We start from the raw sequence: 13979 nt of genomic DNA on the forward strand, positions 1-13979 counted from the left end.
CTGGTTTTTTCTGCTTATGTGGTGCTGAGGAATCGAACCCAGGGCCTCATGTATGAAGGCAAGCACTCTACCACTGAGTCACCTTCCCAGCCCCATGAACAAAGCTTATTAGTAGACACAAACCCAACCTCTAGACTAAGCTACACCATGAGTATGCTCATGATGTAGCTAATGATGCTAATGATCCTCTCTGAGCATCCGTTTTCTCATCTTCCAATGAAACTCATACTACATGTCACTGTTCTAAAGATTAAGTAAACTCACAGTAAAAATAGCCCAGAATTCTGGGTGGTTTCTATATTTCCATATTAACTGAAGACTCTATACATATCCCTAAGTACATGTATACGTGTGAATTCTCAGAGAAATAATATATAATTACCAGTAAAACGTAACTCTATCAGTCAAAAGTATATGCTTAAGATTACTGAACAATGCCAAATTCTTTCCAATGTAATTGTACTTATACACACTTGCAAAAGTACAATTACCTTGGAGAGTATTATTTTCAATTTTTCTAATTCTGCAAATTAAGTGGATACAGAATGTTATCTCGTTATGGGTTTGGTTTGCAGTATCCATAGCAAAAAGGGGCAGGACCTCTACACATTTTAAAGAGCTGTTAAGAAGATCAAACAGAATGAAATGATATACTGTATATCCAAGTTTACTGTGCTAGTTGATTTAACAAAAGCAAAAATAGAATAAAATGGAGCTTCATCAAACTAAGAAACTTCAATACAGGAGAAGGAAAAGTGAACAGAATTGAGACTACCCATATAATGGGAGAAAATAGCACACACACACACACACACACACACACACACACACACACACATGTATATATGTATATATATATATATATATATATGATAAAAGGATAATATCCAAAATATATTTTTAAAGCTCAAACAATAGCAAAAATAAATAAATCAATATTTACACCAATATTAAAATGAAGAAAACATTTCTCAAGGAACATGTAGAAATGGTTGCCAAATATCTGGAAAAATTCTCAACATCTCTAATAATCAGGGAAATAAAAGTCAAGGTCACCATGAGATATTACTTCATACCAGTTATAATGTTTGTGATCACAAACACAAAAGATAATGAGCGTTGGTGAGGACACAGTGGGGACCACATCCTCATAGGAACACAAATTAGTACAACCGTTATGAAAAATGGGAAAGAGATTCCTGGAAAATTTTTTAACGAAACTGTCATCTGATCCAGAAATCTTATGCCAGGGTAGATATCCAAAGAATATGAAAGCAGCATCCCAAAGTCATATTTAGCTCCTTATTATCTATGGAAGCATTGGCTATAATAGCCAAAATACAGACTCAACCTAAGAGTTCATTAGTGAAGGAATGGACAAAGAAAATGTGATCTGTACACATGTATAAATTTCCTAAGTATCTTGGTGTTAGGTAATATGCCTTGTTGACTTATGTATGATTTCAATTTGGAATAGTTACCTTTGGATATTTATTCTGATTTTGTTCCCAGTTGATGCAAAATTTTGTATTTTCCCATGCCTTTACTTTCTTGGCACTTACCCATGCTTATGCTTGTGCCAAAACCTGACTCCTAGAGATTCCAACCTTTCTGATAAAGGATCAGAGACTAAATTGTTCACATTTGGACAAATGTTTCACTTATCCTTAAGTTCAGTTAAACATTTAGTAACAGTTGAATTTGAATCTCTTCTACACAAAATGGCTCATCCTCCTGTCTGTGCATCTTCAGTAAGAGTGTTTAACAGACATAAGTGTATACTTCATAATAAAATTACCACAATTATGTTCTTACTCTTATTACATGTTTTATGCTTTAAAAATTACAGCTACCTGTTACCATAAAAATTTTACATAGAGCTATATAATGAGCAAAAGTATATAGAATACAGGGTCATATCATAGTTTATAGCTTAGTTCTACCACTAACATGAGTATATTGATCAAATAGTACCATAGTGAGCCTAGAAAATGTGTTGTTAGAAGTAAGAATAAGTCAGGTGCCAGTGATGTACCTTTGTAATCCTAGCTACTCAGGAGGCTGAGATCCTGCCAGCCCAGGCAGGAAAAGTCCATGAGATTCTTATCTCCAATTAACCACCTGAAAACCAGAAGTGGCACTGTGCCTCAAGTGGTAGACTTCTAGCCTTGTTTTGTCCTAGGTTTGATTCCTCAGCAACACATAAGCAGAAAAAGCTAGAAGTGGCGTTGTGGCTCAAGTGATAGAGGGCTAGTCTTGAGCTGAATTGCTCACGGACAGCACTCAGGCCTAGAGTTCAAGTCTCACAACTGACCAAAAAAAGATGATTTTAATATCAACCCACTATTCTAGATTCATATATTTCTTAGTTTTAGAGATATTCTAGACTTCTAGTTAATTTATAATTGTTTCTTGATTAATATGTAGTAAGTAGCAGCAAAAGTATGAGATGAGAAACAATAAGTCTGTAATGTAGTTCAACTTTATGCCTAAGTAGCTATCTTCAATTAATAAGAATAAGGAACTGGATAGCTCCTTATTAAAACTGATGTATTTACAAAAGAATGTGGGGGTGTGGCTAAAGGGGTAGAGTATCTGCCTAGCTAGCACTTAAGACCTGAGTTCAAATCCCAGTCCTACTACCAAACAAATGAGCTTAGTAGAGTTGAAGTATTCATATGTGTGGGTGTGTGGGTGTATAACATGAAACTTGGATTACATTACATTTAATACAATGTTTAATGATCCTGGTTAATTACTATCTGAAGCCACCTTTTTTCTCCAAAGCTTCCTTATTGCATTTTTTACCTCAGTATTTCTAAAGGAATAGATCAAAGGGTTTAACATAGGGGCCACCATAGTATAAAACACAGCAACTGCTTTATCCATGGTCAAAGTGGTCACTGGGCGCAGATACACAAATATGCAGGGTACAAAAAATAAGACAACTACTATCATGTGAGATACACAAGTGGAGAGGGCTTTGCGCCTCCCCTCCAAGCTGTAGTTCTTCAGAGAGCGTAAGATGACCACATAGGATCCCATCAAGAGGAGAAAGTTAAAGAGGCAAATGAACCCACTGTTGGCGGCAACGAAGAGACCGAGGGTGCGGGTGTCCATACAGACGAGTTTCAACAAGGGGTACAAGTCACACATAAAATGGTCTATGACGTTGGGACCACAGAAGGGCAGCCAGACTGTGAAGAGGATCTGAATCGTTGCGTGGAGAAATCCTCCCGTCCAGGACACTCCCACCAGTAGCATGCATAGCTTGTGGTTCATGATGGTCGCATAGTGCAGGGGTTTACAGATGGCTACATAACGGTCATAGGCCATCACCGTCAGCAGGATGATCTCAGTAGCTCCAAAAATGTGCTCTGCATAGACCTGAGCCATACACCCAGTAAAGGAGATGACTTTCTTCTCTTGAAGAGAGTCTACAATCAACTTAGGAGCTGATGAAGAGGTGTAAATCGTGTCTATCAGAGAAAGGTGACTCAGGAAGAAATACATCGGGGAACTCAGTGCCTGGCTGTGGATAATGGTCACCACGATGAGGAGGTTGCCTGATAGTGTCATTATGTACAGAATCAAAAAGATCACAAACACTACTTTCTGCATTTGGGAGTTCTGTGTAAGACCTATTAAAATGAATTCAGTCACATTCCTTTTGCTCTCCATCTGTGTAGTTGGGTTGATTTCAAAGGAAAGAAGAAAAGGAAGAGAAGCATCATAAAATAATCCAATAGACTGAATAATCAGACATAATCTACTTACTACAAAATGTATTCTCATTTTCTTTTTTTCTTTTTTCTTTTCTTTTGTTGTTGTTGTTGGTCCTGGGGCTTGAACTCAGGGCCTGGACGTTGTCCCTGAGCCTATTTTGTGCTCAAAGTTAGTGCTCTACCAGTTGAGCCACCACACCACTTCTAGCTTTTTCTGAGTAGTTTATTAAAGATAAGAGTATCATAGACTTCTGCTAGTGCTGGCTTCAAACTGTGATCCTCAGATCCAGCCTCTTGAGTAGCTAGGATTGCAGGTGTGAATCGCTGGGGCCTGGTTTATTCTTATTTTCATGATGAAAATGAACAATAAACTTGAAGGTAGCATTCTAAACCAAATTTGCCATTGCTAATTCTCATATTAGCTGAGAATGGTGGGACATACCTGTCATTCCAGTTCCAACTACATAGACTGACAGACAGAGACAGATTGACTAGTGTGTGGCATAGGGCTAAAGAACTCCCTTCTCATATGTGTGAGGCCCTGGATTCTATCCTAAAGTACCATTTAAAATAATAATAATAACAATAACAGTAATAAGCACCAAGAAATGGCTGCTTGCAAGAGGAGGAGTAGGGCCAAGGGGAGAAGGGGAGACAAATGAAGGGGAGAAAGGGGACAGAATGCAGTCAAGAAATTGTTATAGGTACCAAAAACTTAAGAAAAATAAGGGACATGTGAGTCAAAGGGAGTGAAGAGGTTGAGGGCAGTGACACAGATCAAGATGCATTGTATTGATAAACTGCTTTGTTAAATAGCGAAAATAATTCAATAGACATCCTACAAAAGTAAGAAAAGTGAGAAAAGCTGTAGGTCGAAATGGATGGGAAGAATGCTGAAAGGGGTGACATTGATCAAGATGCGCTGTATTCATAATCTGCTTGGCTGAACAGCAACTCCTTTGTATAACAATTTAAGATAATAATATTTTTGTTTTTCATTGTCAAGGTGATGTGCAGAGCAGTGGCAGTTACATAAGTAAGAGAATAAATATATTTCTTGTCAAACTTATTACCCTTTCACTCATTTTTTCCTGCTTTCCCTCCCCTCCACCCCTCCAAAGTTGTACAGATCATTTCCAACATATTGTCTTATGTATATGACCATTGAATTGGTTTCCCCCTTGTCCTTTGTCTCACCATTCAATAAAGATATTTTAATCTCATTATTTCCTAGACCTCAGATTCATTTTTATTTTTTTAAAGTTTTTTTTTAAAAAAGTTTGGTAATTTATACCTGTAATCCTAGCTACTCTGTAGGCTGAGATCAGATGATCTGGTTCAAAGGCAGCCCAGGCAGAAAAAGCTGTGAGACTCTTACATCCAATTAACCAAAAGAAAACTGAAAATGGAAATAGAGCTGAAGTGATGGAGTTCCAGAATGAGTGAAAAAAAAAACTAGTGGAAGGCCCTGAGTTCAAACCCTGCTATCAGAAATAAATAAATAAACAACAAATAAGATCTTTATGTGTCCTTAAAACACAAAGATCTAAGACATGTTTTAAAAATACAAAAAGTGCAATGCATTGTTTCCTTCATGGATGGGATATACATAATAATTTACACAGAGAGAACACCTATATGAGCCTATGAACGCTTTGTTGAGAAGCTTATCTTAGGACTCCAAGTCTGGGATCATGGCCTCCATTCTGGAGAGTCCAATGTGTCAGAGAATCCTTCCAGGGACAAGTGCCCTGAGAATAAAAAGGAAGGCATTTCTAATTGTCAACTCTCCTCTAGAGGTGAAAACCCTCGGGAAAAGCAACAATGGGCTAATAGGTTTTTCTGTCTTCAGCCTGTGCCAAAGATTACATTTTATGATCGAAAGTAGCCTAGAAAACCCCAAAGTGACTCATTGGTTTACATTATTTTATCATTTGAATCTTTTTTTTTGATGCAGAGTTCTTTGTTTATTGTTTGGCTAGATGATGGTAAGGCAGAAAAGGATTCTCCAGAGAAACAAAACCACCCAAACATAAAATAAGAAATTATTTCATGTGATCACAGAGATTGAGCTATCCTGGCTGGCAATGCAGGGAAGCTGGTAATAAGTTCCAGTCCCAAAGATCTGGTAATCTCCACATCTAAGAAGATCCTGGAATTTCTATCTGAGTTTCAGGGCCACAAAGGACCAATGCCCCCAGCTCAGGTTTTTTTTGGTTTTTTGGTTTTGGTTGGGGGGTTTAATATTTTTTTATATTTTTATATATTTTCATTTTAATCTTTAAAAAATCTTGAAGTAATCTGAATATATTCTCTCCTCCTATAATTTTTATCTTTTTTCCCACAAATTAGACAGACACAAGCACAAACAAAACCATTTGTTCATATGTCAAAATTAATGTCTCTGATGTTATTGGGAGTTTTAAGCACAAAATCTATTTCCTTTTCTGTCCTGGTCCAATGATCAATAGTGTATTCATTAACACTCAAATCCTTTAATGCCCATAATTTTGCAGAAAAGCAAAAAAAACTTGATCTCCATAAAGGGACCCTCTAAATCTACAATTTAGAGATCCAAACAGGCTAACTTCCTTCTAGATAAACACCATTACTTATTTAAATTCCACATAGTCAAGCAATTTTAAATGAAATTTTTACTGAATGTCTGCTTTTCTATGGTATAAGAAATATGAGTGGGCTGGGAAGGTGGCTCAGTGGTAGAGTGCTTGCCTTGCATGCCTGAGGCCCTGGGTTCGATTCCTCAGCACCATATAAGAAAAAAAAAAGCTGAAAGTGGCACTGTGGCTCAAGTGGTAGAGTGCTAGCCTTGAGCTGAAGAGCTGAGGGGCAGTGCCCAGGCCCAGAGTACAGGCCCCACGACCGGACCCCCCCAAAAAAAGAAAAAGAAAAAGAAAGAAATATGAGTTACACATAGAGGTGTATTTATCCTCCTCACACTTCTTGTGTAATGTTTTTTGAATTGTTTTTGCTATTTAACAAAGCAGTTTATCAATACAATGCATCTTGATCTGTGTCACTGCCTTCAACATTTTTGCTCCCTTTGACTCACATGTCCCTTATTTTTCTTAAGTTTTTGGTACCTACAACAATTTCTTGACTGCATTCTGTCCCCCTTCTCCCCTTCATTTGTCTCCCCTTCTCCCCTTGGCCCTACTCCTCCTCTTGCAAACAGCCATTTCTTGGTGCTTATTATTATTATTATTATTATTATTATTATTATTTTACTTTGGGATAGAATCCAGGGCCTCACACATATGAGAAGTGAGCTCTTTAGCTCTTATGCCACACCTTAGTCAATCTGTCTCTGTCAGTCTATGTAGTTGGAACTGGAATGACAGTTATGTGCCACCATCCTCAACTAATGTAGTTGGAACACACACACACACACACACACACACACACACACAGGAAAAAATTCAAATTCTGTTTCTTGTTTATTTTTCTAATTGTATTCTTATCTCTTCCTATCAGTAAGAGATATTTTCCCTCTCTTTCATCCCTAGGAATTGCCAAAGTCAGAACATTGTTTAAAGAAAATGAATTATTGTACATAAACACATTTAAGTAACTCACTCTTGGTAAGCAATTCAGTGACTCATCCAGTGACTCTAATCTGCATTTAAATGCTAGAAACTAGCTCTTACAATTCTGTAGATTGCAAATCTTTTCCATATAGATTGTAGAGATAGCCATATGTACAATTTAGGAGAACAGATATTTCTTTTCCTTTTATTAGCACATATTAATTGCAAACATCTGAAGAATATCCTAAAATATGTGCATATGGTCAGAAACTAATACTTCATTGATTTTAATTGTGAGCCCCTTATGGGAAAAATTGGAAATACGATAAATAAGGTTAAAAATCAGCCATTGCAGGTAGCTTACCATGATTACTTCTGCTGTTGAGGTAAACATCCAGTGTATTCAGAAACACAAAGGAATTATTACACATCGCCATTCAAAAGGCACTTTATGTAATGTATGCTTCAGAAATCTCCATTGGCTATGCAACATTACAAGAAGTAAACAATGCCAAGATAATGCAGATTTCTTCAAGTGGATTCGCCAAGTATTTTCAAACTCTCCAGCCCCTTTGTAACTCACATCAAAATTAAAGAGTCTTCGTGTACTAAAGAGAATTTTCTGACTGCCAATTCTGCCCTTTCATGAATAAACAATTTCTTCTAACATCATAGTGTGTACAAGAGGATACTGAGGACTACCGATATATACAGAGAGAGAGAGAGAGAGAGAGAGAGAGAGAGAGAGAGAGAGAGAGAGAGAGAGAGAGAGAGAGAGAGAATGTCCTGCAAGCTAAGGCTTTGCCCTCCCAGGAATTAATTATCTCTAGTCTTAAAAAGAAATACTTTATCTTAGAAACAGATACTTGGGAATATTTATCTATTAAAAAAAACACCTGTTCACCTGATTTGTTCTTTTCCCTGAGTGAAAATGGATTCATTAAAAGCCCATGTTTTATGATTAGAAATATCGGTAACACTGTGAAAAAATCAGTTCATTAAAAGCTTATGTTTTACCATTAGCCTATATTTTATGATTAGAAATATCAGTAATACTGTGGGAGAAAAAAACACAAACCTTGAGGATTGTGAACTGGAGCATGAAGGACACTAAATGCTGTGATAACAACCTGAAGTTTCACTGCAAATGTGTCCCTGAGGAAACTCCTCAGCCTGGAGTTTTCAAGGAGGCTGAGATACTGAATCACACAGCTGTACCCAGCATAGCTGGACATGGCCTATCCACATAAATGAGCCTTGGTAAGCAATATGGTAGCTAGTGATGAAAGAGGCCGATAAAGGCTGAAATTCTAATGGCAACTTTCCCACTGTAGAAACCAAATATCTATTCTAGTTTCTATGCTTTCCCATTATATTCCACATCACTTATGTTTTTCCTTTTCATTCACCTCAAAGTAATTATTAATTTCTTTTGTGATTTCCTCTTTGGCCCATTAGTTATTTAGGAATGTGTGTCATTTAAATTACATATTTATATATTATGTGTTCATCAACACCCATTTATAATCCCTGCTTTATGCAGTTGCCTTTTAAGCCAAGTAAGAAGAAAATAGGCATATATCTATATCGATGTCGATATAGATATATAAATATATATTTAGAATATATTCTAGAGCACACAGCAACAAAACCTCTTGGTTTTTGTTTATGTGCCTTGGAATATTTTAATTTCTCTGTTTTGAAAGGATTTTTTGACAGTACTGGGATTTGAACTCAGGAACTCACCTTGCTAGTCAAGTATTCTACTGCTTGAGCCATACTCCAGACCTTTATGCTTTAGTTTGCTTTTCAGATAAGGTCCCAAGCTTTTTCCCCAGACCAGCTTCAGGTTATCATCCTTATACCTGCCTCCTATGTAGCTCGGATTATATACGTGACCATTATACCCAGTTTGTTGTTGATAGAGGGCATTAGTAACTTTTTTCCGGGATTGGCATTGAACAATCATCCTCCATCTTTCTATTGTATAGCTGGGTTTACAAGCATGTGTCACCATACTTCATCCTTAAGGATGGTTTTATTTGAGAAGAAACTCTTGGTTGACTGCCTCTTGACCATCATTAGTTCTAATGAAAAATAAGTTATTCATTTTCATGAGAATCCCTTATACAAGGTGAAGTAATTCTCTTTTGTTGCATTAATATTGTCTCACCATCTTTGGCTTTTGAAAGATTTATTATTATAGGAAACTCTGGAGTCAAGTTGTGAGACCAGGAAAGGGTTAAAAGGTTGGACTGCAGCCTCATCCATACTCAGAAGGCTGAGGACTGCACCCTGGAAAGGTCAAAACAGACAAGGCAAGATAAATGTGTAAATTACAATTAACTGGATCCTATGATGCCTAAGTCACAATTGACTGGAACTTCTGAAGCTCGAGACAATGAAAATAAGGTAACATTTATGTTACAGTTATGGATTTTGAAAGTGTTCACTACTTCTCACTGTCCCCTAACTACAGGGAGTTAGTTATTACTATGCACACAAACCATGCTAGTGATTGTAACCACAAGATAGGATGATAGCTTCTTCTCTGCAAGTATCTATAGTAAGCTTCCCTGTACTGAACTAAATAAATGGGGTTTCTTATGGGAGCTCTAGGCAAGAGCCAGTGAGCACTGGTCCTCCTAGGTCTCCATTTTCTATTATCTCTGTCTGTTTTCATTTCATCAGCTACAGTTTCCCATCATGCTATCCCTGGTTGTAGTTAACAACAGATTATGACCACACAAAATCACTGATCAATAAAAGGCGTATTTTTCAATCTTCCTGAATCTGTGTATTTTCTCTTGTTTCAAGGTATTGATCTTTTCTGTTTTACTACACTGTGATCTGATGAGGTAAAAGAAATTACATCCATTGATCAACTTTGAGTTATAGGCTAAAGGTTAGTATCTTTTCATTTTTTGTTTTTAAATTTAAATTTAATAAAATTTAAAGGTGATGTACAGAGCGGTTATAGTTACATAAGTAACCTCAAACTTCTCTTCCTCAAATTGTAATGTTCACTTCTAACATAGTGTCTGGTGAGTATTGCTGTTGAATTGGTTTACCTTTTTCACACTGTTTCTGTGATTTCCCCTTCAGCAACACTACTACACTGTTGGTGGGGATGCAAACTTGTCTAAACACTCTGGAATACAGTATGGAGGTTCCTCAAAAGACTAAACATAGAGTTTCCCTATGATCCAGTAATGACCGCAAACCAGACTACACTAATGCCACCAGCACAATCATGTTCATTGCAGCATTGTTTACCATAACTAAGACATAGAATCAACCTAGACTTCCCTCCATGGTATCATTTTTAAAACAGTCCCATGGTATACTAAGAACAAGGTATATACAAAAAACATTTGGTGAAGTATTTCATATGTAGAACTTACATATTACAATGTAGATTTCTGTTTCATATGACATTTCTTTGTTAATTTTTTAATCTGGATAAACTGTCTGTTGATGAGTGTGGGTATTGAAATCTCCCAGTATAGTTGCATCTAGAGATATATCTGTCCCTTTATATCAAGTAGTGTTTGTTTTAAAAGTTTGGTGCACCAACATTCAGTTCGTATTTACAATTAATATATTAAAGGGAATGTATAATACAAGGACTTGAAACCCAACCTCACTCTTACTAAACAAGTGATCTATCACTTGAAATATACTGCTTATGTTTGTGTGTGTATGTGTGTGTGTGTGTGTGTGCACATGAGTGTGTCAATCCTGAGCTTGAACTCAGGGTCTGGACACTATCACTAAGCTTGTACTCAAGATTAGCACTCTGACCCTGAGTCACAGCTCCATTTCTGGATTTTTGCTGATTAATTAGAAATAAGAGTCTCATGGACATTCCTGCCTGAGTGATGACTTTAATTCAGCATCCTCAGATCATAGCCTCCTGAGTATCTGGCATCACAAGCATGAGCCACCAGCACCCAAATGCTACTTCTGTTTTTAGGATAGGGCCTCACTAACGTTGTCTGGTCAAACACTGATCCTTGGTCTGTTCAATCACTCAAGATCCTCTTGCTTCTGCTTTTCATGTACTAGGGATTAGAGAAAGAAACAATCATATTAAATCCCTGTTACAGTCTTTGCTTATGTTTATGACTATGTGGCTATCTTATTTACCTCATTTGACTAAAAATTTTGTGTGTGTGTGAAAATACCGTACAGAGTGGTTACAATTACATGGGCAAGGTAATGAGTACATTTCTTATCAAGCATTGTTGCCTCCTCCCTTGTTGCCCCTTCCCACCCTTTCCCATCTCCCCCCAACACACACACACTTCCCCCCAACCCGCCAAAGTTGTAAAGTTCATTTTCCAACATAATGTCTTGTACATCTCATTGTTGCAATGGATCTACCTGTATCCCTATTTAAATGATTCGTTTTTTCCCTTCCCCTCCACACATTATACCAACATCAAATACAGTGAAAGCAGGGGTTATACCGTGGTGGAGGGACATACAAAGCAACAAAAAAATCATCTTATAAATATGTTAGAAACAATCGCAAGAAATCCTAATCTTGGAGTTCATTTCGCCTAACATCAACTTATCTGACTATTTTTGCTTGTCTCAGACATATACTGGTTATTGCAAATAAGGGAAACCATGGGACCTATGTTCCTTTGGGCCTGGCTTACTTCACTTAATACAATTTTTTTCAAGTCTTTCCGTTTCCTAACAAATGGGGCAATGTCATTCTTTCTGATGGAGGCATAGAATTCCATTGTGTATATATACCACATTTTCTTGATCCATTCATCTACTGAGGGGCATCTGGGTGTGATTTTTCTTTTGTTCTATGTATTACATATCTCTATGTTTCTTTGGCAGTGCTGTCTTCTTGGTCATGAATTGTCTTCGCTTCAACTTGTCATATAAAGTATTTCTCTGTCAAATGTGGTATATATACACAATGGAATTCTATGCCTCCATCAGAAAGAATGACATTGCCCCATTTGTTAGGAAATGGAAAGACTTGGAAAAAATTATATTAAGTGAAGAAATCCAGGCCCAAAGAAACATAGGTCCCATGGTTTCCCTTATTTGCAATAACTAGTATATGTCTGAGACAAGCAGAAAAGATCAGATAAGTTGATGTTAGGGAAATGAACCCTAAGATATGTATTCAAATATTTTTATTTCTTTCATGCAATTGTTTCTAACACATTTATAAGATTATTTCTTTGTTGCTTTGTATGTTCCTCCCCCATGGTACAACCCCTGCTTTCACTGTATTTGATGTTGGTATAATTTGTGGAGGGGAAGGGAAAAACAAATCGTTTAAATATGGATACAGGTGGACTCATTGCAACAATGAGATGTACAAGTCGTTATGTTGAAAACAAACTTTACAACTTTGGTGGGGGGGAGGGGGGAGGAGGATTGGGTGGGGGGCAGGGGAGGATGGGAAGAGATGGGAAGGGGAAACAAAGGAGGAGGTTACAATGCTTGATAAGAAATATACTCATTATCTTGCCCATGTAATTGTAACCCCTCTGTACAGTATTTTCACAATAAAATAATAATAATAAAGTATTTCTCTGTCAATATCAATTCATAGCTTTGTTTAATATAGTAATCTTCATATGCTCAGAGCTTGAAATATGTTCTTCCTTGTCTCCTGAAATGTCTGATTTAATTCTGATGAGTTTGCATTTTATGTTTGCAGCTTCTAATATTCTTTTATTGTTCTGTAGTCTTGACATTTAACTGTAATGTAATTTGGAGTGGTTCTACTCTGGTTGTGTCTATCTGGTGACTTCTGTACTTGGATATCCATATCCTCCTCTAGAGTTGGGAAAATTTGAAAAAAGATGCTTGTCCTCAACAGAATTGCTCTTCAAGATGGCTGCAAAAATTGAAAATGGGACTGGGAGACAGTGAGGGAATGGAAGACACTGTCTGAAAGAAAATGTACTCATTCCCTGATGTAATTGTAATCCCTGTGTACATCACCTTCATAATAACAGTGTAGTAAATTAAAAAGTAAAAATAAATTTAAAAAAAGAAAGTGTAGGATGGGAGAATAATGAACAGAGACATCAAGGGATAAAGCCAGCAACTATAAAGCTGTCATCTTTTTGACATGGTGTCAGAACATGCCATTATTATAAAGAACTGCCCATATGCCAATGGCTTATGCTGTAATCCTAGCTACTCAGGAGGCTGAAATCTGAGGATCACAGTTCAAAGCCAGCTGGGGCAGGAAAGTCTGTGACAGCCTTAGCTTTAATAAACCACCAGAAAACAGAATTGGTGCTGTGGCTCAAGTGGTAGAGCACTCGCATTGAGTGTTGAAGGACAGCACCCAGGCCCAGAGTTCAATCCCCACAACTGACAAAAACAAGCCCAAAGAAACATAGGTCCTATAGTTTACTTTATTTGCAATAACTAGTATATGTCTGAGACAAGCAGAAATGGTCAGATAAGTTGATGTTAGGCAAAATGAACCTCAAGATAAGGACTCAAATGGTTTTTCTTTCTTGAAATTGTTTCTAGCATATTCATAAGATGATTTCTTTGTTACTTTGTATGTCCCTCCCCCACAGTATAACCCCTGTTTTCACTGTACTTGATGTTAGTATAATTTGTGGAGGGGAAGGAAAAAAACAAATTGTTTAAATAGGGTTACAGATGGACCCATTGCAACAATGAGATGTACAAGATGTTATGTCAAAAA

The 13979-nt window shown here is 37.0% G+C and overlaps 1 protein-coding gene across 1 annotated transcript; it reads right to left on the minus strand.

Moving 5' to 3' along the window:
* Window positions 1-2751: 2751 nt before the first annotated feature.
* On the minus strand, window positions 2752-3693 carry LOC138833722 (olfactory receptor 4C12-like). The gene has a single exon (XM_070032017.1). The coding sequence runs from the start codon at window positions 3679-3681 to the stop codon at window positions 2752-2754; it is 930 nt and encodes a 309-aa protein (XP_069888118.1). The 5' UTR covers window positions 3682-3693.
* Window positions 3694-13979: the final 10286 nt, after the last annotated feature.

Source organism: Dipodomys merriami, unplaced genomic scaffold (genome assembly GCF_024711535.1).
Source record: "Dipodomys merriami isolate MVZ:Mamm:240054 unplaced genomic scaffold, mDipMer1.0.p SCAF_21, whole genome shotgun sequence".
NCBI classification, from domain to species: domain Eukaryota; kingdom Metazoa; phylum Chordata; class Mammalia; order Rodentia; family Heteromyidae; genus Dipodomys; species Dipodomys merriami.

Bases quoted from the DNA above. Each gene is read 5' to 3' on its own strand.
- LOC138833722 (XM_070032017.1), bottom strand. From the start codon at position 3,681: ATGGAGAGCAAAAGGAATGTGACTGAATTCATTTTAATAGGTCTTACA.